The sequence below is a fragment of the Myotis nattereri genome (genome assembly GCF_964212035.1).
Source record: "Myotis nattereri genome assembly, chromosome: 2".
NCBI classification, from domain to species: domain Eukaryota; kingdom Metazoa; phylum Chordata; class Mammalia; order Chiroptera; family Vespertilionidae; genus Myotis; species Myotis nattereri.
Window position 1 is genome coordinate 88443569 of NC_138076.1, and position 22662 is coordinate 88466230.

At 42.0% G+C, this 22662-nt stretch overlaps 1 protein-coding gene across 8 annotated transcripts in view; it reads right to left on the reverse strand.

The window, feature by feature from the left end:
- The window catches only part of CAB39L (calcium binding protein 39 like), a 151868-nt gene that overhangs the window by 43244 nt on the left and 85962 nt on the right, over positions 1-22662 (reverse strand). For all 8 annotated transcript variants that reach the window (XM_081082798.1, XM_081082797.1, XM_081082796.1 and 5 more), the window contains 2 exons: positions 12893-13011; positions 5707-5875 (listed from right to left, as the gene is read on the reverse strand). In XM_081082798.1, coding sequence (XP_080938924.1) covers positions 5707-5875; positions 12893-13011 — 288 coding nt within the window. The remainder of the gene's footprint in view (positions 1-5706; positions 5876-12892; positions 13012-22662) is intronic.

A 22662-nucleotide genomic window follows, 5' to 3' on the forward strand; every position in this document is an offset into this window, starting at 1 on the left:
GGTTCTCTGTGCATCCTGGACTTGTAAGTCTATTTCTTTCACCAGGTAGGGGAAGTTTTCTGTCATTATTTCTTCAAATAGGTTTTCAATATCTTGCCCTCTCTCTTCTTCTGGTACCCTTATAATTCTGATGTTGGTACGCTTAAAGTTGTCCCAGAGGCTCCTTACACTATCTTCATATTTTTGGAATCTCTTTTCTTTTTTCTTTTTCAGTTGGGTATTTTTTGTTTCTTTGTATTTCAAATCTTTGACTTGATTCTTGGGATCCTCTTGTCTGCTGTTGGATCTCTGTAGATTATTCTTTATTTCAGTCAGTGTATGCTTAATTTCTAGTTGGTCCTTTTTCATGTCCTCCATGGTCTCACTATACTTATTGAGGGACTCATTAAATTTATCGGCGGTTTCCATAAAATTCTTGAAAAACCTTATAAACGTGGCCTTGAACTCTATATCCAGTTGTTTGCTTTCCTCCATTTCTGCCATTTGTGACCTGTTTCTTTGTCTCCGCATTTTGGCTGCTTCCCTGTGTTGATAGAGTGGCTTTGTGTGCTAGGTGTCCTGTAGGGCCCAGTGGCTCAGCCTCCCCAGTTACCTGAGGTGGACACTCTTGGTGCACCCCCTTGTGGGCTTTGTGCACAGTCTTGTTGTAGCTATGCCTTGGTTGTTGTAGGATCACTGGGAGGAATTGACCTCCAGGCCAATTGGCAGTGAGAATCAGCTGTGTCTGCACTGGGAGAACTTCTGTGCTGGAGACACCCTTCTGGGGCAAGACTTGCTTCAGTGGGGCTTTGGTGCTCACTGAGACTGCACCCTGAGTGTGTCCCTTATGGATCTGAGGAGTTGTGATCTGGATGGCCCCCCTCTGACCACTGGGCACAGTGGCTCTTGGATCTAAGGAGGTGCTAATTTAGCCTCTGCCTGAGGTTACACAGCAGGAGCTATGAAGAGAACTGCAGATTCCCCTTCCTTTTTTGGAGTTTGGAGGTGCCCTGATGAGGCTCAGCTGTGAAGCAATGCAAGCCGCTGTGGGGCCTTGGGCCTTCTCTTGAAAGTTCTAGGTCTGTCTTGCCCAGCTGCAGTTTGTTAGGTAATTACAGGTTGCAAATGGCCAGGGCATTCATATGCAAAAGCTTCTGCCGCAGCCTGGGCGGGGCGGGGTCTCAAGGAATCAAAGGGCGGAGAGAGCAGCTATGGCGGAGCCTCAGCCCTGCCCTAAGGAGTCGCGAGTCCCAGTGTCCCGGCAATGGTTGCAAGCACCTCTGAGGGAAAGCCGCTCTCAAGCTCGCCCGCTGCCAGACAGTCCAGTTTCTCCCCGTATGAGTCTTGGGTTCCCAGAGACTTCCCGGAACTGGGATTTCAGAGCCGTCGGGAGCTTGTGTCTCTCTCCGGATTCAAAAAGACAGCCGCGCCCTCAGGTGCCAGACCCTTTCCGCGCGCGAGCCCCCGTACCTCTGCACTCCACCTCCGCAGCTCCTCTGGCTCTCAGTGTGCTTTTCTTTCCTTCTAGTTGTAGAATTTACACTCAGCCAGCCCCCCTGTAGTTCTGGATGATGTCCACCTTGTGTTTTTGATGCATTTATCAATTGTTGCGGGAAGCAGCAATTTCCCGGTGTTTATCTATGCCGCCATCTTAGTTCCTCCTAGATTGATATTTTATTTCAGATTTGGCTCAAGCTTTTAGAGATGACGGTACTGCAGCTCCTTTGCTCTACTTACTGTCTCAGGCAATTCAGCCCTGGTCCCAAACAAACCTGCACACCCTGTCTTAAAACAAAATTACCACAGCAAACTGTCATCCTCAAATTGGATTCTCCCTGACCGTTCATATGAATTCAATTTTCCTCATTTCATTATATTTCCGGAGGTATCGTGGCTCCCTTCATAGATTGCGTTACAGGCAGCCACCCAGCCTTGCCTACCCCTTAACCAGGCGATCTTCAGGGTGAAGTCCACTCACTAGCGTTCTCTTTTCTTTGGCACAGGAAGCCCCTCTCCCTGCCCAGACTGCAGGTCCTTTCTTCTTCTCCTGAAGTTTCCCCTTCTTCCTGCTCCACTCTAATCTTCCCTCTATTTCTTCCCTCTAACATTCTCTCTGCCATCATGTGAGCTAATATACTTTTTAGTAGATTTAAGGAACCTTCTCAGAGGAGGCTGAGTAAATTCCTAGTCTATAGATAATATATACTTTTCAGTACAAGCAATGACTGCTTTCACCTTTCTCTACCTCTGGGGAGCTATTTTTGTTGTTATTAATCCTCACCTGAGGATATTTTTCCATTGATTTTTAGAGAGAGTGGAAGGGAGGGGAAGAGACAGAGGGAGGGAAACATCAATGTGAGAGGGACCCATGGATTGGTTGCCTCCCACAGGCACCTCGACCAGGGCTGGGTTTGAGCCTGCAACCCAGGTATGTGCTCTTGACTGGGAATCGAACCCACGACCCTTCAGTCCACGGGCTGATGCATGATCCACTGGCTAGGGCTGTGGGGAGATATTAAAAAGTACTATTTATCATAATTGTTTACATACAGTAACAAGATTAAAATATGTTAATATTAGATGCCCGGTGCATGAAAATTCGTGCACTTGGGGCGATCCCTCAGCCCTACCTGCCCCCTCTCACAGTGTGGGAGCCCTCAGGGTATGTCCTAAGCTGCATTCTGGCCTCCCTCTGCAGGAGGCGACCAGGAGGATCAGGGGAAGGTGCCACCCCCATCATCCCACTGCTGCTGCCAAAGCCGGCCTCCGTGGCTGCGGGCCCTTGGCCCTTGCTTCTTAGTGCTGGCCCCGCCCCCCTGCCCACTTGTAGGGTGGTGATCTGGGGCCAGGCTGGCTGGGGGAGGGGCTGGGGGAGGTTGAGGCACTGTGGTCGCAACCTGTCCAGTCTCTGCAGAGGCTCTGGGACCATGGCGCTGCCGCCTCTCCCAGTGCCGCCTCTGCAGAAGGAGGGGCGGCGGCGCGGGTGGGACTGGACCGGGCCTGCGGCCACCGCCTCTCCTGCACCACTGGCCCTCAGCCCTCACAGCTGCTGTGGCTTTGTCTGGAAGGATGACCGCAAGACATCCGGCTAATTAGCATATTACCCTTTTATTAATATAGACTAGAGGCCTGGTGTATGAAATTCGTGCAAGGGGGGGGGGGTGTCCCTCAGCCCAGCCTGCACCCTCTCCAAACCGGGACCGCTCAGGAACATCCCTCTCGCAATCTGGGACCTCTGGCTCTAACAGCTCACCTGCCTGCCTGTCTGATCACCCCTAATCACTCTGCCTGCTGGCCTAATCCCTCTAACTGCCTCTGCCTCTGCCTCTGCCTCGGCCCCACCACTGTGGCTTTGTCCAGAAGGACGTCCAGAAGGTTGTCCGGAAGATGTCTGGTCTAATTAGCATATTACCCTTTTATTAGTATAGATTAGTATATGAACTATGTCAATATTGTTGAAATATGTATGTATGTAGTTATTTATTGAAAGATTTAAAATTAATTTTTAGAGAGAGAGAAAAGGAGAGGGAGAGAGCTGTGAGAGCGAAACATCAATTGGCTGCCTCCTGCACGCCCCCTTACAGGGGAATGAGACCACAACCTGGGCATGTGCTCTGACTGGGAATTGAACCTGCAACTTTCTGGTGCACAGGCTGACACCTAACCAACTGAGGCACACTGCTCAGGGCTGAAACAGTATTTATGATAATATATAAAAAATCAAAAGTCACATATGGATTACAGTTAAAATATATGGTTATATCCTGAAAAAAAAGTAGTTTGGAATTATATAAACAGAACAAGTAAATTGCTGAAATGCTTTTAAAGAAACAAATTTGAATATGTATATTTAAATGATCTTGTCTATTTTATAATCAACTTTCTTTAAAGTCTTTTTTTTCAATGATGCTGTTATGTCATCAGCTTAAAATATGTTTGGAATTCCTCTTCTAATATAGCTATTGAAAGCCTATTTATTAGACAATGAAGAAAATCAGGCTCCATTTTGGCTATTTTAAAATTTGTTTTTTATTATCACAATAATTACTATAACCAAAGCCCAATACAGTTCTAACTAATTTGATTGGCCACTTTACCCCACCTGGAAGTCAAATAGCTATTTGCTATTTCTAAAACTTTTATCTGCCCTCAAAGCATAAAGATTTGCCATTACTGAAAAATGAACACAATTGTGAGAGTGAAACATCAATTGGCTGCCTCCTGTACGCCCCCTTACAGGGGAATGAGCCCGCAACCTGGGCATGTGCTCCGACTGGGAATTGAACCTGCAAACGTGGTTCAGTGGTTGAGCATCAACCTATGAGCCAGGAGGTCACGGTTCAATTACCGGTCAGAGCACATGTCCAGGCTGCGGGCTCAACCATGGTTGGGGGCATGCAGGAGGCAGCCGATCAATGGTTCTCTCTCATCATTGATGTTTCTATCTTTCTCTCCCTCTCCCTTCCTCTCTAAAATCAATAAAAGTATTTTTTTTTAAATATTTGCCATTATTGAAAAATGAACATGCTGCCAGGCCAGTATGGCTCAGTGGTTGAGTATCAACCCATGAACCAGGAGGGCACAGTTCAATTCCCGGTCAGAGCACATGCCCAGGTGGCAGGCTTGATCCTCTATAGGAGGTGTGCAGGAGGCAGCTGATCAATGATGTTTCTCTTTCATCAATGTTTCTATTCCTTTCTTCATCTCCCTTCCTCTCTCTCTCTAAAACTCAATAAAAACATTTTTTAAAAAGAAAAATGAACATGCCACAAACATTGATACCAGTTTCAAATACACTAAACAATGACAGAATCATAAGAATGAGTACCTGGCTTTCTAAAATAGAAACCTGAAGGGGATATCATTCATTGGATGTATAAGTGCTAGTATTTTAGTTTGCAAACTAGCTACAGTATTTTCTAATATGCTCTCTGAACATCTTTTTGACGATCAAACTCATAGAAACAGAAAGTAGAAAGTGGCTGCCAGTGGCTGGAGGAAGAGGGAAATGGAAAATTATTTAATAGAAACTGGTTATATGATAATATGAATATACATATGTACTAAAGTATACACTAAACAATGGTTAAAATGATAATTTTATGTGCATTTTACCACAATTAAAAATATGTTTTAATTTAAAAACTAAGTTAGATTAAACTTAACACCAACATAATAACAAAGTATATAAAAAGTTTCTAAGAATATGTAAGATTATAAAAAACATACAATATAATTTATTAGTGCTTGTTCCACTATGTGGAACTTTAAAAGTACACTGATAAAAATAATATTATGTCTTTCATTTTCAAAGATGTAGTTCTCCACTTCCCTTCACTACCCAATTCCTTTCCTTGGAGGCAAACACTCTATTTCCCAGATACCCTTCCAGAGGCATTTGATACATATACACGTTAAGTGGAAGCTTATACACTTTGTTTTTAACATAAATAAAAGTATGACATACATAGAGTACTGTTTTTTCCTATTTATATATTGGAATTCATTCTGTATTAGCTGTGGCAGTATGTTGAGATGTGGCAGACTGGCCTAATAGACTGTAGTCTATTTTCTAATGCCTCTTATGATCCACAACATACACATTTGTCTATGCCCAAGCCAAAGAATAGAATTTTCTGCTTTTTAAAATTAAATTGCTTCTTCAGAGGCCACGTGACTCTAAATGCTGAAACTAAGTGATCTACTTTATTAAGGAAAAAAAATTACCTTAAAAGAAGCAAAGGCATCTGATGCAATATCAAATGTTGACAACTCCACATACTTAAAGAAATCTCTGAATTGATTAGAAAAGAGGATGATTTTGGCAAGTGGTTCATGTCGAATACATTCTCTCAGCATAATTCCACAACGTAAGGCAATCTGTGGGGCTTCATATCTAAAGCATAAACAAGAGATAGAGAACTCTGTTATCCTATTAACAAAATAATATTAATAGTATCAAAAGAACCTTTTCAATACTGCTGTTAATGGAGGCATAGATAGCACTTGTCATAGTTCTTTCAAACACCATTCATCCAATGCCCACTGAATATCTATGATGTGTGTGGTATTATTCCAGGTACTGGGGGTACATCAGTAAGCAGACAAGGTCACTGGCTTCCTAGTCAAGGTCACTTGTTCCATATTTATAGAGGTTACATCTGGTGGGGGAAGAGGCAGGCTATAAAAAATGAAAAGATAATTTCATTTTCTGAGAAGTGCTCTTAAACTAAAGAGAATAAAAATAGTGTGACAGGCTGAGCCTGTCATGATAAGATTGGCATTTCCTTTGGTTGCCCCTCAAACCCTGCACCCAATTACAGGCCAGACAAAGCAATGCCAGAGATCTGCTTTATTGGGGGAAAGTATCCCAATCCTAATGCATGCGCAGTTTAGCCCCAGAACAACTATTGCATGACCTATCGACATTATAACAGTAAAAAACACACCCTGGGTAGAGATTTAATACGCTAATGAGAAATGTGACACATGAAGAAACATGATATACTGTGCAAGCATCAAAGAGCCCCACCACTACATGCTTAGACATTATACTTAGATGTCATCTTTCCTGTCTAAATTCCCTTAAAACTGCTCCCCAGCCATTGCTCAAAAAGTAGCATCTTTCCTGTTTTCTAAGTGTTGTCTCCCTTTGTGCACAAAGCTTTAATGAACCTTCACCTGAGTCATGATTCTGTGGGTACTCTATTTCTAGCCTAGAACCCAGGGCTCTGGTAACAACAGGTATATTTAGAGTGTAACTACTACTTAATTTAATTTACTTTAGATTGTGTCGCCAGGGAATAGGCAAAGGATTCCAAGCAAAGGCAACTAACTGTACAAAGGCTCTAAGGCAAGAACCAGCTTGATGAGTTAGAGGAGAAGGCCAGTGTAGTTGAAGTGCAAGTGGAAGAGCAGTGAATGGTGTGAAATGAGGCAGGAGTGCAGAGAAGGGCGGGGGCCTGATAACCTACAGGACTTTCAATAGGAAGTCTTTGGAGAGTTTAAAGCAAGAAAGCCCAACTAGAGATGATGGTAGCTTGGACTGGGGTAGTAGTAGTAAAATCGCTGGCTGTGGTTCAGGTCATGCATATTGTTTGAAGGAAGGGTCAACAGGACTTGCTGATGTAGCTAGGGCAGGGGAGTCAATTTGGGGTGAAACTGAAGATTAAAGAATGAGTTCTGTGTTTTGGGCTTAAATATAATTGGGTAGATGGTGGTGCCATTCATTAAAAATGAATAAACTAGTCGAGGAACAGGTTAGAAATTAAGAGATTGTCTTTGACCATGTTAACTCTGAGATGCCTGATATCTAGTTAGAGATATCGCCTTTGCAGTAGTATATACCCATCTGGAGTTCAGAAAAAAGATAAGGGACAGATATATAAATAATCTACACTAATAAAAGACAAAGATGCTAATTGACCATACCTTCGCTATGCCCACCAGCCAATCAGAAGAGTATGCAAATTAACCCAACAAAGCTGGCCATTAAATTTGCATACTGCAGGTGGGGTGGGCAGCGCCAGACACCGCCCGCAGGATCCGGGCCACAGATCGGGGACTGGGGAGGTGGGGCGGGCAGTGACAGACACCACCCGGGAAGGCGGAGCTGGTGATCACCCCGGCCAGAGGCCTGAGACCTGGAAAGGGGCGGAGCGGGCCATCGGAGCGGGCTGGGGGTCCCTGCCCAGGCCTAATGCCCGTCCAGAGACCTGAGGCCTGGGAAGGGGTGGAGCCAGCAATTGCCTGGGGCTGGGGGTCCCCTGCCCAGGCCTAACGCCCCAGCCAGAGGCCTTGGTAGGGGCGGAGCCGGCAATCACCCGGGGCTGGGGGTCCCCTGCGAGGCCTAATGCCCTGGCCAGAGGCCTGAGGCCTGGGCAGGGGTGGAGGTGGCGACTGCCCGGGGCTGGGGGTCCCTTGCCCAGGCCTAAGGCCCTGGCCAGAGGCCTGAGGCCTGGGAAGGGGTGGAGCCTTGTGATCGAAGCGGGCTGGGGGTCCCCTGCCCAGACCAAAGACCCGGGCCAGAGGCCTTAGGCCTGGGCAGGCGATCGGAGCGGCCTGGGGGTCCCCTTCCCAGGCCTAACGCCCTCTGGCCTGGGCAGGGGCAGAGCCTGCAATCAGAGCGGGCTGGGGGTCCCCTGCCCAGGCCTAAGGTCCCGGACAGAGGTCTTAGGCCTGGGCAGGTGATCGGAGCAGACTGGGGGTCCCCTGCCCAGGCCAAACACTCCTCTGGCCTGGGCAGGGCAGAGCCTGCTATCAGAGCGGACTGGGGGTCCCCTGCCCAGGCCTAACACCCCAGCCAGAGGCCTGAGGCCTGGGCAGGGGCGGAGTTGGCGATTGCACAGGGCTGGGGGGTCCCCTGCCCAGGCCTAACGCCCGGCCTAAGGCCTTAGGCCTGGGCAGGGGCCGAGCCGGAGATCAGTGTGAACTACAGAGGAAACACCTTTTCTGAGCGCTCATTGGCTAAGCTCCCTGTATGCCACTGGTAATATTCTTAGTAACTTGGGTAATAAGAATCCAAGAAGGTGACGTAGGGTTTTTCCACCTCACTCCTGGAGAAAAAAACGAAGGTCTGCTGCTGGAGGGGCTAAGAAATATCATATCCTGCCCTAGCCGGTTTGGCTCAGTAGATAATGCCTCGGCCTGCCTATCACATGATCTGGGTTCAATTCTGACCAAGGGCATGTACCTAGGTTGCAGGCTCTTCCCTGGCTGGGGCCCAGATCAGCGCTCATGCAGGAGGCAACCAATCAAAGTGTTCTTCTCACTTTGATGTTTCTCTCTGTCTTTCCCTTTCTCTTCCACATTCTCTAAAAATCAATGGAAACATCCTCAGGTGAGGATAAAAAAAAATAATAAAGAAATGTCATATCCTATGAAAGACACATCTTGAAAATGCCTAAAGAAAGTTGTCATTTTTCATGGTGAAGGGACTGGAGTCCATGTTAATGAAAACACCTTGGTGGCTGCGGTGACTGGCAGTGGCTGCAGCAGCAGTGTGATGGGGCTGGTGCCTTCCCCTGATTAGCCCAGTCGCCTCCCACAGACTGCGGCTTAGGCCCGCTCCCCAAGGGGAGCAGGGAGCTGGCCTAAGCCGTCACTAGGACATCCCCTGAGGGCTCCCAGTATGTGAGAGGGGGCAGGCTGGGCTGAGGGACCACCCCCGCCCCCGCACGACAGTGCATGAATTTCATGCACCAGGCCCCTAGTTTGCATATAATAGATAACCAGTAATTAATAGTTTTGGATTGACTGACTCAGTATAATCATGAAGTAGAATTACAGCTCACAGAAAAAACTCCACTAGAAAAACACAATGTCTATTGTAGGGAACAATTCAGGAATAGCATACTAGACCTGTTGATTTCTAATTTAATAACAATTTTTTAAGTGTCAAATTTAACAATGAAATAAATCTAGGTTTGAGTTATACTACAGTGTATAATAAGGTTTTAAGAAAATGAACAATATTGAAGGAGAAAAGCATTGTCATTTATTCATAGAGGACTTAAGAAAATATAAAGACTGTTGGCTCAGAGCAGGGGTGGGAAACATCCATCCTACAGGCCGTATAAGGCCTGTGAAATCATTTGGTCTGGCCCTGCCAAGGCATTAGGGATGAGTTAATTAAATGTTTGACCAAATATAGTAGCTAATTTTTTTTTAAGTTGATAATTTTGTATGGCCTGCAAATGATGTTATAAATATTCAAATGGCCCTTGGCAGAAAAAAGGTTTCCCACTCCTGGTTTAAGGGATCTATAATAAACATATATCATTCTAATCTGACTACCCTCCAGGATATTGGCTTTCGAAAGCTTATTGCCTATTATATAAAGAGGTGGTCCACAAGTTAAGCCTATCTTAAGTTTAAAATCACAATAACAATAACCTTAGGTTTGGTAAAGAACAAATATTTATCTCATTTATTCTACTTATAGATAAGGTTCCTGAGGGCAGGAACCATGACAAAATATTAGACTTTGGAGACTACCCAGGAACTAGATATGATCAGTTGAGTGGCAATGAGGAAAATGGCTTGGAGAGTACGGGAACTGAGATTTCAGCTTGGAAGAGTCCAAGAGGAGATAAGTAGGGTCAGAACTTTAGTGGTAATTTTGAGAATGAAGAGAGTATATATATTTTAAATATTTCAATTTTTTCTAATTCAAAGTAATAACATATTTATTATTTAAAAATTCAAACATTTTTAGAAATGCATAATATAGAAAGGGAGTGCATATCTCCCAAAGAAACCATTATGAACAATTTGGTGATGACTCCTCTGGTTTTTATTCTCTATTATAGTGATTCTCCTTTTACGCTTTTCTTTTCTTTTTTTTTCTTCTTTTATGTTTTAACCCAAACTTTAAATCCATTTTTTCACTTTCTGTTTTGTAGATACCATTTATTATATACTTGTTATGTTCCAGGTATTGCATTCAGTATCTCTACTGATGTTATTTCATTTAATCCTTTTAATAATACTTAGAACCAGGTATTATTCTTAACATTTTATAGATGATGAAATTGAAACTTAGAGAAAATAAGGCTAGATTTCTCAAGGTTATTCAGCTAGTAAGCGACAGAAGCAAGTTTTTAACCCAGATCTGTTTCTAAATTTCATGTTTTGTGGGGGTTTTTTGTTTGTTTGTTTTACCATTAATATCTTTAATGAGATTTGAGGACTGTTTAAGTGTGAAGGAAGAGGGAATTACAGGAGATTCTGAAGACAGGGCAGATAACAAGAAGCCCTAAGTGGAATAGTTGTATCAGAATCAACTTTACTTGTCACCATTTTCTTTCTAGTTTAGCTTGAAATCCTAGGGAATTAACAGTTTGTTAAAGAACAGCATTTTTTTACTGAATTGTCTTTAGATATATGATAGTAACATACCATATTCAACCTAAGTCTAACCATAAAGAATACAAGTCAGAAAGAAATTAATACTTGTCCACCAAAGAGACTAATCTGGATATGGGATATAAAATATGGTATAAAGGATTTGGAGCCCAAATTTATGAAAAGACTATGAGTAAAGACTTTTCTCTAAATGGCCTTTTCTCCTTGCCCAGATAAGTGACATTCCAGGGTAGTGAGAGAACCTGAGGATGAGGTTATTAAACTTCTCTCAGTGATCCATAACGAATCATGACCAGTGGAAGATGTGCCAGAATTCTAATATTAAAATCATAAATTCCTCCCAATAATCTTATTTCTAAAAGTTTTTATTAAACCATACTAGTATAAAAAAGTAAAAAAGTAGAAAGTACAAAAAAAACACAATGTACCGATCACCCAGCCTTAACAACTGTCAATATTTTTCTGTTTCTTTCATCTATCTCCCTAATGCCCCTTTCCCCCGTTTTTTTTTTGACTGGGGTATTTTAAAGCTCCATATAATATCATCATAACTCTTTTTTTTTAAAAAAAGAGAAAATTCCATTGGGAGTTTGATGGGGGTTACATTAAATCCGTATGTTGCCTTGGGTAATATGGCCACTTTAACAATGTTGATTCATCCAATCTATGAACACAGAATATCTTTCCATTTCTTTGTCTTATTCAGTTTCTCTTTATAATATAGTTTTCAGTTATAGGTCCTTCATATCTTTTGTTAATTTTATTCCTAGGTATTTTATTATTTTTGTTGCAATTGCAAAAGGAATTTTTTTCACTTCTTTTTCTAAAATTTCATTGTTATATAGAGAAATGGAATGGATATTTGTACATTGATTTTGTATCCTGCAAATTTATTATATTTGTTTATTGTTTCTAATAGTTTTTTAAGGGAGTCTTGAGGGTTTTCTATATAAAGAATCCTGTCTTCAACCAAAAGTGATAATTTTACTTCTTCAATCCTAATTTGGAAGTCTTTTTTTTTTGGATGTTTTTTATTTCTTTCTGTTGCCTGATTACTCTGGCTAGGACATACAGTATATACTATGTTTAATAGGTTCTTCAAAAAATTAAGACTAGAGTTACCATGTGACCCAGCAATCCCTCTCCTGGGTATCTACCTGAAAATTTGAAAACATTTATTCGTAACGATATATGTGCCTCCATGTTCATTGCAGCATTATTCACAGTGACCAAGACATGGAAACAACTGAAGTATTCTTCGATAGAGGAGTGGATAAAGAAGATAGGGTATATATACTATGGAATATTATTCAGCCATAAGAAAAGATGGAATACTGCCATTTGCAACTATATAGATGGATCTTAAGAATATCATGCTAAGCAAAATATGTCAGATGGAAAAAGTCAAGAATCATATGATTTCACCCATGTAGGATAGAAAACTGAAAACAACAAATGAACAAATAAGACAAGTATACAAAAACTCATAGACAGACAATAGTATGGTGGTTACCAGAGGGGAAAGGTGGGGAGGAGGGAGGTAGTAAAGGTATGGGGGTCAAAATATGGTGACAGGAAGAGTTTTGACTTTGGGTGGTAAACACAGAATGTAACATACAGATGATGTAATATAGGATAGTACACTTGAAACTTATATAATTTTATTAACCAATATCATCCAATAAATTTAATATTGAAAAAAGGAATATAAAGATGTAAAGAAAGGATTTTGCTGTGGTCTAAGTAATTATGGTGATGCTGATTTGGAAGACTGACCTTAAGCATGGCAAATACCTTTACTGTTATTACAAAAGAGAACCCATCATATCTCAAAATGAGGCTAATGCTATATACTTTTTAAAAATTTTATCTTTATTGATGAAAATATTACAGATGTCCCCCTTTCCCCCCATTGACTGTCTCCCCGCTTCCCTGTCCTCCCCAGGCCTTCCCCGCACTATTATCTGTCCATGGGCTATGCATATAAGTTCTACTTTTAACAACTATTCTAAACTCAAACCTACTTTGAAGGAAACCATGTACTTACCCTTTGAGGAGCATAAATAGGATATGAGGATGAGCACTAATGTACTCCACAGTAGGACATCGAGTGCCTATCTGTCTTCTCAGGATGTTGTTAAATATCTGGGTCACATCCTTTTTGCCCTGTTAAAGAAACAACCAATCACTGTATCATATACTTGAAATGGGTCAACTATATGACATGTGAATTATATTTCAAAGGCTGTTTATATACATATACATATACATGCAAATAGCACTGTCCTTCATAATGTGAAACCATTAATTTACTCTTTAGTCAGTTGTGCTCTCAAACATTCAACATAGAGCCTACAAAATACTAGTAGATGTAGTTCCTTTCCACAGGGTTTGCACTGTGGAAAATTTGGACAATTAGAAGTCGACTTCTCACAGCAGTAAATGAAGTGGCACATGGGGAATATAAAATAGTAGTTATAAAATAGTAGTCTATAGACATAACCAAATTCTTCGGGGCATATGCAGGAGGCAACCCATGGATGTGTCTCTCTCACATGATGTTTCTCTCTCTCTCTCTCTCCCCCTCCCTCCCTTCCACTCTCTCTACAAATCAATGGCAAAACAAAAACAAAGTTGCTGTGAACATTCATAACCAGGTTTCATTTCTCTGTAATAAATACCAGGAGTGTAATTGCTTCTATGACAGTTGCATGTTTAGTTTTTTAAGAAATTGACAAAATTGTTTTCCAGATTGGTTATACCATTTTAATTTCCATCAGCAATGTAGTTTTTATGCATCCTTACCAGCATTTCGCGTTGTCATTAATTTTTATTTTAGCTGTTGTGATAAGTATGTAGTAATTTCTCATGTTGGTCTCCAATTGCATTTCTGTAATGGCTAGGGAACAGCATGTATAGCTATCTGTACATACTCCTCTTTGGTGAAATGTCTCTTTATGTCTTTTGCCCATTTTTAATTGGATAGTTTGTTTTTTTTACACTATTAAGTTTTGAGGGTTTTTAACATATTCTAGTTTTTTTGTCACATATGTGGTTTAAAGTATTTTTTTCCCAATCTGTAGCTTGACTTTTTATCCTATTAACAGGATCTTTTGCAGAGGAAAAGTTCTGAATTTTGATAGAATCCAATTTATCAATTTTTGTTTTATAGATTATACTTTTAGTGTCAAGTTCAATAATTCTTTGCCTAACTCTATATCCTGAAGTTTTTCCTTGATTTTTAAAAAAGTGTTATAGTTTTATGTTTTACATTTATATCTGTGATCCATTTGAGCCAATATTTTTAAAATATTTTTTTATTGATTTCAGAGAGGAAGGGATAAGAGAAATATAGAAACATCAATGATGAGAGAGAATCATTGATCAGCTGCCTTCTTCTCACCCCACACTGGGGATTGAGCCTGCAACCCAGCCATGTGCCCCGACCCGGAATCAAACTGTGAGCTTCTGGTTCATAGGTCCTGGCTCAACCACTGAGCCATGCCAGCCAGGCTGAGCCAATTTTTAATAAAGTTAATAGTATACAAGAATTCTCATTTCTCCACATCCTCCCAGCATTTGTTACATCTTTTCTTTATGATAATAAAATCCTTATAGGTGTGAGGCTGCATCTCATTGTGGTTTTGATTTGCATTTCTATGATGACTAAGGGGCAGGGTAGAATCAGGATGGGAGTTGAACCAGCAATATCAACACTGGAAAAGATGGCACCCTCCCCCTTAGATTCCCTTGAGCTATAGGTATTCTCAAGAGTAGGAGCTTATCCCCTATGTTTTCTTCGAGGACTTTTATGGTTTCAGGTCATATATACAAGTCTTAATCCAATCTGAGTTGATTTTTGTGTACAGTGCAAAATAGGAGTCCATTTTAATTCTTTAGCATGTAGATATCAATATCCAGTTTCCCCTACACCACTATTCTTTTCCATTGTATATTTTTGGCTCCTTTGTTCAAAATTAATTGATCATATATGCATGGGTTTATTTCTGGGTTTATATTCTGTTGTAGTGATCTACGTATCTATTTTTACCTGTACCACACTACTATAGCTTTGTAATATAGTTAGAAATCAGGAAGTGTGATGTGCCCAGCTTTTTTTTTGTTTTTTCAAGATTGCATTGGCTATTTGGAATCGTTTGTGGTTCCATATGAATTTTAGGATTTTGTTTCTATTTCTGTGAAAAATTTTGATAAGAATTGCATTGAATCTGTAGAACTCTGAGTAGTATTGATCTTTTAACATTATTAATTCTTCCAATCCATGAACACAAAATATTTTCCACTTATTTGTGTTTTCTTCAATTTTTCATTAATGTTTGATAGTTTTCAGTGTATAGATCTTTCACTTCCATAGCTAATTTACTCCTAAATATTTCTTCTTGGTGTTATTAAAATGGGACTGTGTCTGATTTTTTTCTGATAATTTTTTGTTAGTGCAACAGATTTCTATATATTGATTTTATACCTCCAACTTTCCTAAATTTGTTTATAAGTTCTAGCAATCTTTTGGTGCAGTCTTTAGGGTTTTCTGTATATAATATCATCTCATCTGCAAATATAGACTTCTTTCTTCTTTATTTACTAACTGCTCTGGCTAGGTCTTTCAGATGAATACAAGTGGCAAGAATGAAGAATGGGCATCCTTGTCTTGTATCTGATCTTAAAGATTTGATCCCAGGCCCCAGTCAGTGCATATACAGGGGGCAACCAGTAGGTATGTCCCTCTCATATCAATAATTCTCTCTCAATCTCTCTCTCTCTCTCCCCTCTACTCCTTCTTCCTTTACACTCTGTCTGAAAATCAATCTACACTAATAAAAGAGAAAAATGGTAATTGGCGTACGGCGATACCGTTTTCATTGGCTAATCAGGGCTATATGCAAATTAACTGCCAACTAAGATTGGCAGTTAACTGCCAAGTAAGATTGGCAGTTAACTGCCAACAAGATGGCGGCTAATTTGCATATGTAGGCACAATGCAGGGAGGCAAAAGGGAAAGCAGGAAGAAGCCCCCTGTCATTGACAGTGATCGGAAACCCAGTGGGGAGCTAAGAGCTGGGGGGCAGGGCAAAGGCGGCCCTGGGGCCGCCATTGCCCTGCCCCCCAGCCATGATCGGAGAATCAGGCGCCTTTGCCGCCCTGGCCAGTGATAGCAGGAAGTAGGGGTGGAGCCAGCGATGGGAGCTGGGCACGGTCGAAGCTGGCAGTCCCAGGAGCTAGGGGTCCCTTGCCTGGGCCTAAAGCGAAGCCCACGATAGCGGCACCCCCCGCTGCCACTGCGGGTCCCCGCTGCCTGGGCCGGACGCCTAGGCCAGAGGCATTAGGCCTGGGCAGGGGCAGAGCCTGTAACCGCGGGGAGCTTGGGGTCCCCTGCCCAGGCCTGACACCTCTGCTGGAGGCCTCAGGCCTGGTCACGGGGCCGATCTGGTGATTGGTGATCGGAGGGTGATGAGGGTCAACTCCTCTGGCTGAGGCATCAGGCCTGGGCAAGGGGCCGATCAGGCGATTGGAGGGTGATGGGGGTCAACGCCTGAGGGCTCCCAGTATGTGAGAGGGGGCAGGCTGGGTTGAGGGACACTCTCCCCACCCCACCCCCCACACCCAGTGCACGAATTTCGTGCACCAGGCCCCTAGTCTATATATATATAAGCCTAAGAGACCGTTATGACCTGTCGACCAATTGACCGATCACTGTGACGTGCACTGACCACCAGGGGGCAGACACTCAACGCAGGAGCTGCCCCCTGGTGGTCAGTGTGCTCCCACAGCCAACTTCCCACGGCTGGCCAACCTCCCACCATTCCTCCCCCTCCCCCCCCCCCCCCCCCCACCGGCCGGCCCTGATCAGCCCCTATCGGGACTGGGCGTGACAGCCCCAATCAGCCCCAATCGCCGTCCAGGCCAAGGGACCCCACCCATGCATGAATTCGTGCACCAGGCCTCTAGTGGAAAAAATATCTTTAGATGAGGATTAAAAAAAGAAAAAGAAAAAAAAACACAGAAATTTGGCCTATAATTTTCTGTTCTTACAGTGTCTTTATCTGGCTTTGGTATCAGAGTAATACTAGCCTCATAAAAATAGTTTGGAAATGATCCTTCTTCTGTTTTTAGAAGAGTTTGAGAAGGAGTAGCATTAATTCTTCTTTAAATGTTTGGTAAAGCCCAGGCAGTGTAACATGGTTGAGTGTTGTCCCATGTACCAAGAGGTTACTGGTTCAATTCCTGTTCAGAAACAGGCCTGGGTTCTGGGCTAGATCCCTAATAGGCAGCCAATAAATGTTTCTCTCTCTCATTGATATTTCTCTTTCCCTTTTTGTCCTCTCTCCAAAAATAAATAAAAACATATTTTAAAAAATGTTTGGTAAAATTAACCTGTAAAACCATCTGGTCCTGTGCTTTTCTGTGTTGGGAGGTGTTTTGATTTTTGATTCAATATCCTTGCTTGTTGTTGGTCTGTTCAGATTTTCTATTTCTTCATAATTCAATCTTGGTAGTTTGTATGTTTCTAGAAATGTACCCACTTCTCAGTTGTCCAATTTGTTCGTGTACAATTGTTCATAGGAGTTTCTTATGATCCTTAGTATTTCTGTATTATAGTTGTCATGTCTCCACTTTCATTTTTTATTATATTTGAGTTTTCTCTTTTTTCCTCAGTCTAGTTAAAGGTTTGTTAATTTTATGTTTTCAAAAAACCAGCTTAGTTTCATTGATCTTTTATCTTTCTAGTTTCTATTTTATTTGTTTCTGTTGATCTTTGTTCCTTCCTTCTAATAACATTGAGCTTAATTTATTCTTTATCTAGTTCTTTGAGGTGTGAAGTTAGGTTATTTTAGATATTTTTTCTTAATGTGGACATTTCTTGCTATAAACTGCCCTCTTAGAAGTGTTTTTACTGCATCTCATAAATTTGGTAAGTTGTGTTTCCATTTTCATTTGTCTCACATTTTCTATTACTCTTTTGATTTCTTCTTGGCTAATTATTTGTTCAGGAGCGTAAGGTTTAATCTCTACATATTTGAAAATTTTCCAGTTTTTCTCTTGTAATTGATTTCTAGTTCATACCATTGTGGTTAGAAAAGATGCTTGATATGATTTCAATCATCTTAAATTTATTAAGACTTGTTTTGTGGCCAAACATATAACCATCCTGGAGAGCCTTCTGTGTGCACTTGAGAAGAATGTGCATTCTGCTGCTGGTGGATGGAATGTTCTATGTTTGTTAGATCCATATGATCTAACATGAAGTGTAAGTCCAATGTTTTCTTACTAATTTTCTGTCTGGATCATCTAGCCATTGTCAAAAGCGGGATATTAGTGACTTTGAGCATGTTTTCATGTCTCTTGGCTTTCTGTACATCTCCTTTCAAAAGTATCTACTTAGGTGTGTTGCCCATTTTTTTGCTTAAAAAAGAAAAAGTGGGATATTAAAGTCCCCTAGGATTATTTCATTGTTGCCTATTTCCCCCTTCAAATGTGTTACTACTTGCTTTATATATTTAGGTGCTCCAATGTTGGCTGAATATTTATAACTAGAGGCCTGGAGCACGAAATTTGTGCACAGGGGGAACGGGGTGTCCCTCAGCCCAGCATGCATCCTCTCCAATCTGGGACCCCTTGGACATCCCTCTCGCAATGCAGGACCACTGGCTCCTAACCACTCACCTGCCTGCCTGCCTAATGCCCCCAACTGCCCTCCCCTGCAGGCCAGTTCACCCTCAACTGCCCTCCCCTGCCGACCTGATCTCGCCCCTAACTGCCCTCCCCTGCCGGCCTGATTGTTCCCAACTGCCCTCCCCTGCCAGCTTGATTGCCCCTAACCCCCTGCCAGCCTGATCTCGCCCCTAACTGCCTCTGCCTCGGCTCCCACCACCATGGCTTTGTCTAGAAGGAAGTTGGATGTCCAGAAGATGGCTGGTCGACCTGCTCTAATTAGCATATTACCCTTTTATTAGTATAGATTATATAAAATAGGATTGCTTAAATGGGGGTGGGGGGAAGCCTTTTTCAGCAGGAGGAGATGCTTTTGGCAGACAAAAATACATAACCCCTATATCTGGACTGATAGCCAGCCATATGCACTATACTGTCAAACCCGTTATTAACAAATTGAACCCCTTTCTTATACCTTACACTAAACAGCTGTTGCCCTTAAAACCCTTCCTCAGCCCCACCTTAGGTTCTGCCTTCGCTGTTCAGGCAGACTAGGTTCTGATTGGTCGGTTTCTATGCCAGTCAGCTACTCCACTTCATAGGCAGCCACTGGCTCCTCTGGAAAATCCAGAACAGCCCTGCTGACAGCTGTCTCTCTCTCCAGGCCTATCTATGGGCCTGATCCGCAGCCGCCGTGGTGGCAGCGAGGTCATTATGCCTCTGGCTTGGCCGCAGGGCTACGGCAGAGGCCAGACCCAGGGCCAGAGGCCCCGCCCTTGGGCCAGAGGTGTAATGACCTCGCTGTGCCCGCCTTACCACGCACACCCGCCTGTCCACCAGTAGCCAGCCTTGCTGTGATAGGTGCCTGTGGGCCACAGGGAAGGGACTGAGAGGTGCTCCATGCACTTTCTGGTGACCGTTCATTTGGTCATTTTGGTAGTTACGGCCATTGGCCTTTTATTATATAGGATTGTTATAGCAACTGGAATAACTGTTCCCATTTCAGTCATGTGTGGTGCTTAACAATGGGCATATGGTCTGAGAAATGCATCATTAGGTGATTTCATCATTGTGCAAACATCAGAGTGTGTACTTACATAAACCTAGATGCTATAATCTACTATTGTAATTATATGTGCTACTAGAGGCCCGGTCCATGAAAATTCATGCACTGGATGGGGGGTGGGGGGGGCCTCAGCCCAGCCTGCCCCCTCTCACAGTCCAGGAGCCCTCAGGGGTAGGAGGCGACCCTGCAATCAGGGGAAGGCAACGTCCCCATCACACCTCTGCTGCTGCCACTGCCGGCAGCGCAAGCCTCAGCCGGCCCTGGTTACCTGAGCCTCGGGCGGCCCTGGGCAGCTGGGGGGCTGAGGGGACTGGGGGTCTCCAGAGGCAGGCACATGGAGCGGCCAGGCCTGCCTGGGGGTGGGCCCAGCCTTGCCACACACCTGCCACCCTGGCAGGGGTGAGGGGACTGGGTGCCGCCATCTTTGAGGCATGGCAGTCAATTAGCATATTCCCTCCTTATTGGCTATGGGCACCACCATCTTTGAGGGTGGGGCTGTCAATTAGCATATTCCCTCCTTATTGGCTGTGAATGCCGCCATCTTTGTGACAGTGTGAGGGTCAATTAGCATATTCCCTCTTTATTAGATAGGATACTTTTATGCAAGTGGCAGTGCAGTAGATTTGTTTGCACCACCATCATCATAAACATATAAGTAATGCATTGCACTATAACAGTATGACAGCTACCATGTCACCAGGAGACAGGAATTTTTCAGCTCCATGATAATATTATGGGACCACCATCTCATATGCAGTCCATTGTTGACTAAAACATAGTTATGAAGCACATAACTGTATTATTATTACATAAAGACCTTCTTTGTCTCTTGTTACAGTTTTTGGCTTAATGTCAATGTTGTCTGTTATACTCCTGCATTCTTTTAGAATTCATTTGCATGGAATATTTTTTCTCCATCCCTTCACATTCAGTCCATGTATATCCTTAAAGCTGAAGTGATTCTCTTCTAAGTAGAATATAATTAGATCTTGTTTTGTTATCCATTCAGCCACTCTGTGTCTTTTGATTGAAGAAGTTAGTCCATTTATATTTAAAGTAATTACTGAAAGGTGTGGAATTATTACTGCCATTTTCTTAATTATTTTCTAGCTGTTTTGTAGTTTCTTTCTTCCTCTATTCCCTTGTGATTTAATTATTTTATAGTGCTATGCTTCAACTCCTTTGTCATTCTCTTTTGTTTTTCTACAATGGGTTTTTGCTTTGTGATTACCATGAAGATTACAGAAAATATGTTATATTTATAATAGTGTAATTTAAGCTGATAACAACTTAAGTTTGAATACATACAAACCTTTACATTTTACATACCCCTGTCCAACATTTTATGTTATGATGTCACTTCACATCTTTTTAAATTATGTATTCATTAACAAACTATTGTAATTGTATTTTTTAATACTTTTGCCTTAAAACTTTATACCAGAATTATAAGTAATTTCACCACCACCTTCACAGTATTATTCTCTTTAACTATAAGTTACCTTTACCATTAAGTTTTATACTTTCATGTTTTGTTACTAATTAGCATCCTTTCATTTCAGCCTGAAGAACTGCCTTTAACATTTCTTATAAGGCCACTTTAGTGGTGATAGACACCTTCAGCTTTTGTTTGTTTAGGAAATAATTTATCTTTCATTTTGTTCTGAACAACAACTTTGCCAGGCATAGTATTTTATATGAAGTTCTTTTCTTTCAGCACTTTGAATATGTCATCCCTCTCCCCCATCACAGTGTTATGGGGGCTTTCTTTGCACGTAACAAGTTACTTTTTTCTTGCTGCTTTAAAGATTTTCTCTTTGTGTACATTATCTCTTTGATAATTTAATTATAATGTATCTTGGTGTGAATCTCTTTGGATCCTTCTTATTTGTAAAAATTTGTGCTTCTTGAACCTGAATGTCTGTTTCTTTCCCCAGGTTAAAAAAGTTTTCAGTCATTATTTATTTCAAAAAGCTCTCTTCCCTTTTCTTTCTCTTTTCCATTAGGGACCCCTACAATGCATATATCAGTCCACATAGTGATGTTCTTTAAGTCTCTTAAGCTATTTTCACTCTTTTTAAAATTCTTTTTGTTCCTCTGGTCCATGAATTGCCCTATCATGTTTTCAAGTTTATTGATCCTTACTTCCATTTTATCTAGTGTGTTGTAGAAGCCCTCTGTTGAATTTTCAGTACAGTTATTGTATTCTTCAGCTCTGTGGTTTCTGTATTTTTAAATATTTTCTATCTCTCTGTTATTCTCACTTTGTTCATGAATTGCTCTCCTGACCTGGTGAGCATTTTTATGACTATTATTTTGAACTTTCTATTAAGCAAATCACTGATCTCTACTTCATTAAGCTTGGTTTTTAGAGACTTATCTTATTCTTTTGTTTCTAACATTTCCCTTTGTTTCTTCATTTTCCTTAATTCTCTGTGTTGGTTTCTGCACATTAGGTAAAACAGCCATCTCTCCTACTCTGGACAGAATGATCTCATGTAAGAGATGAACCCTGTCAATCAGCCTAAGTTCCTTGTGCCTGCCAAACATTTGTATCTGTCTAACCCATCATCTTTGTTCTTAGTGGCTCCCAGTAGTTAAGGGTATGTCAAGACTTGTCAGTGTCCCAAAGGGGAGAATTGCAGACAGTATTTTGATGGCAAACTGATTAAAAGTTGAATCCTTGGACAGCAGCTGGGAAAGGATGCACTCAAATCCCTTCCACAGAGAAACTGGGCCTATTTCTTCTGCACTGAGCCTGGGTGTATAACCATGAGGGGTGTTCCTATGCCCATTTAAAAAGTGCTTCCTTGTTTACTGTACTCCTATGAGACTCATGAATGCAAGCTCCATTATCTATCAGGCCTAGTTTATTTGGGGGTCTGTCCTCCAAGTGGCAGCCATAAAAGTTGGGGCACTAGATGTGTGTTCAAGCTCTTTCCAATAAGATACTGGCAACTTGGTTTTCTTGTTGGACCAAGCTGAAAAAAGAAAGCAGGGGAAGTACCCACTGCCTCATTTGGGCTCCTGGGAGAATCCCAACCAGCAACTAGATTCACAGATAGGTAATTTGGGTGCCT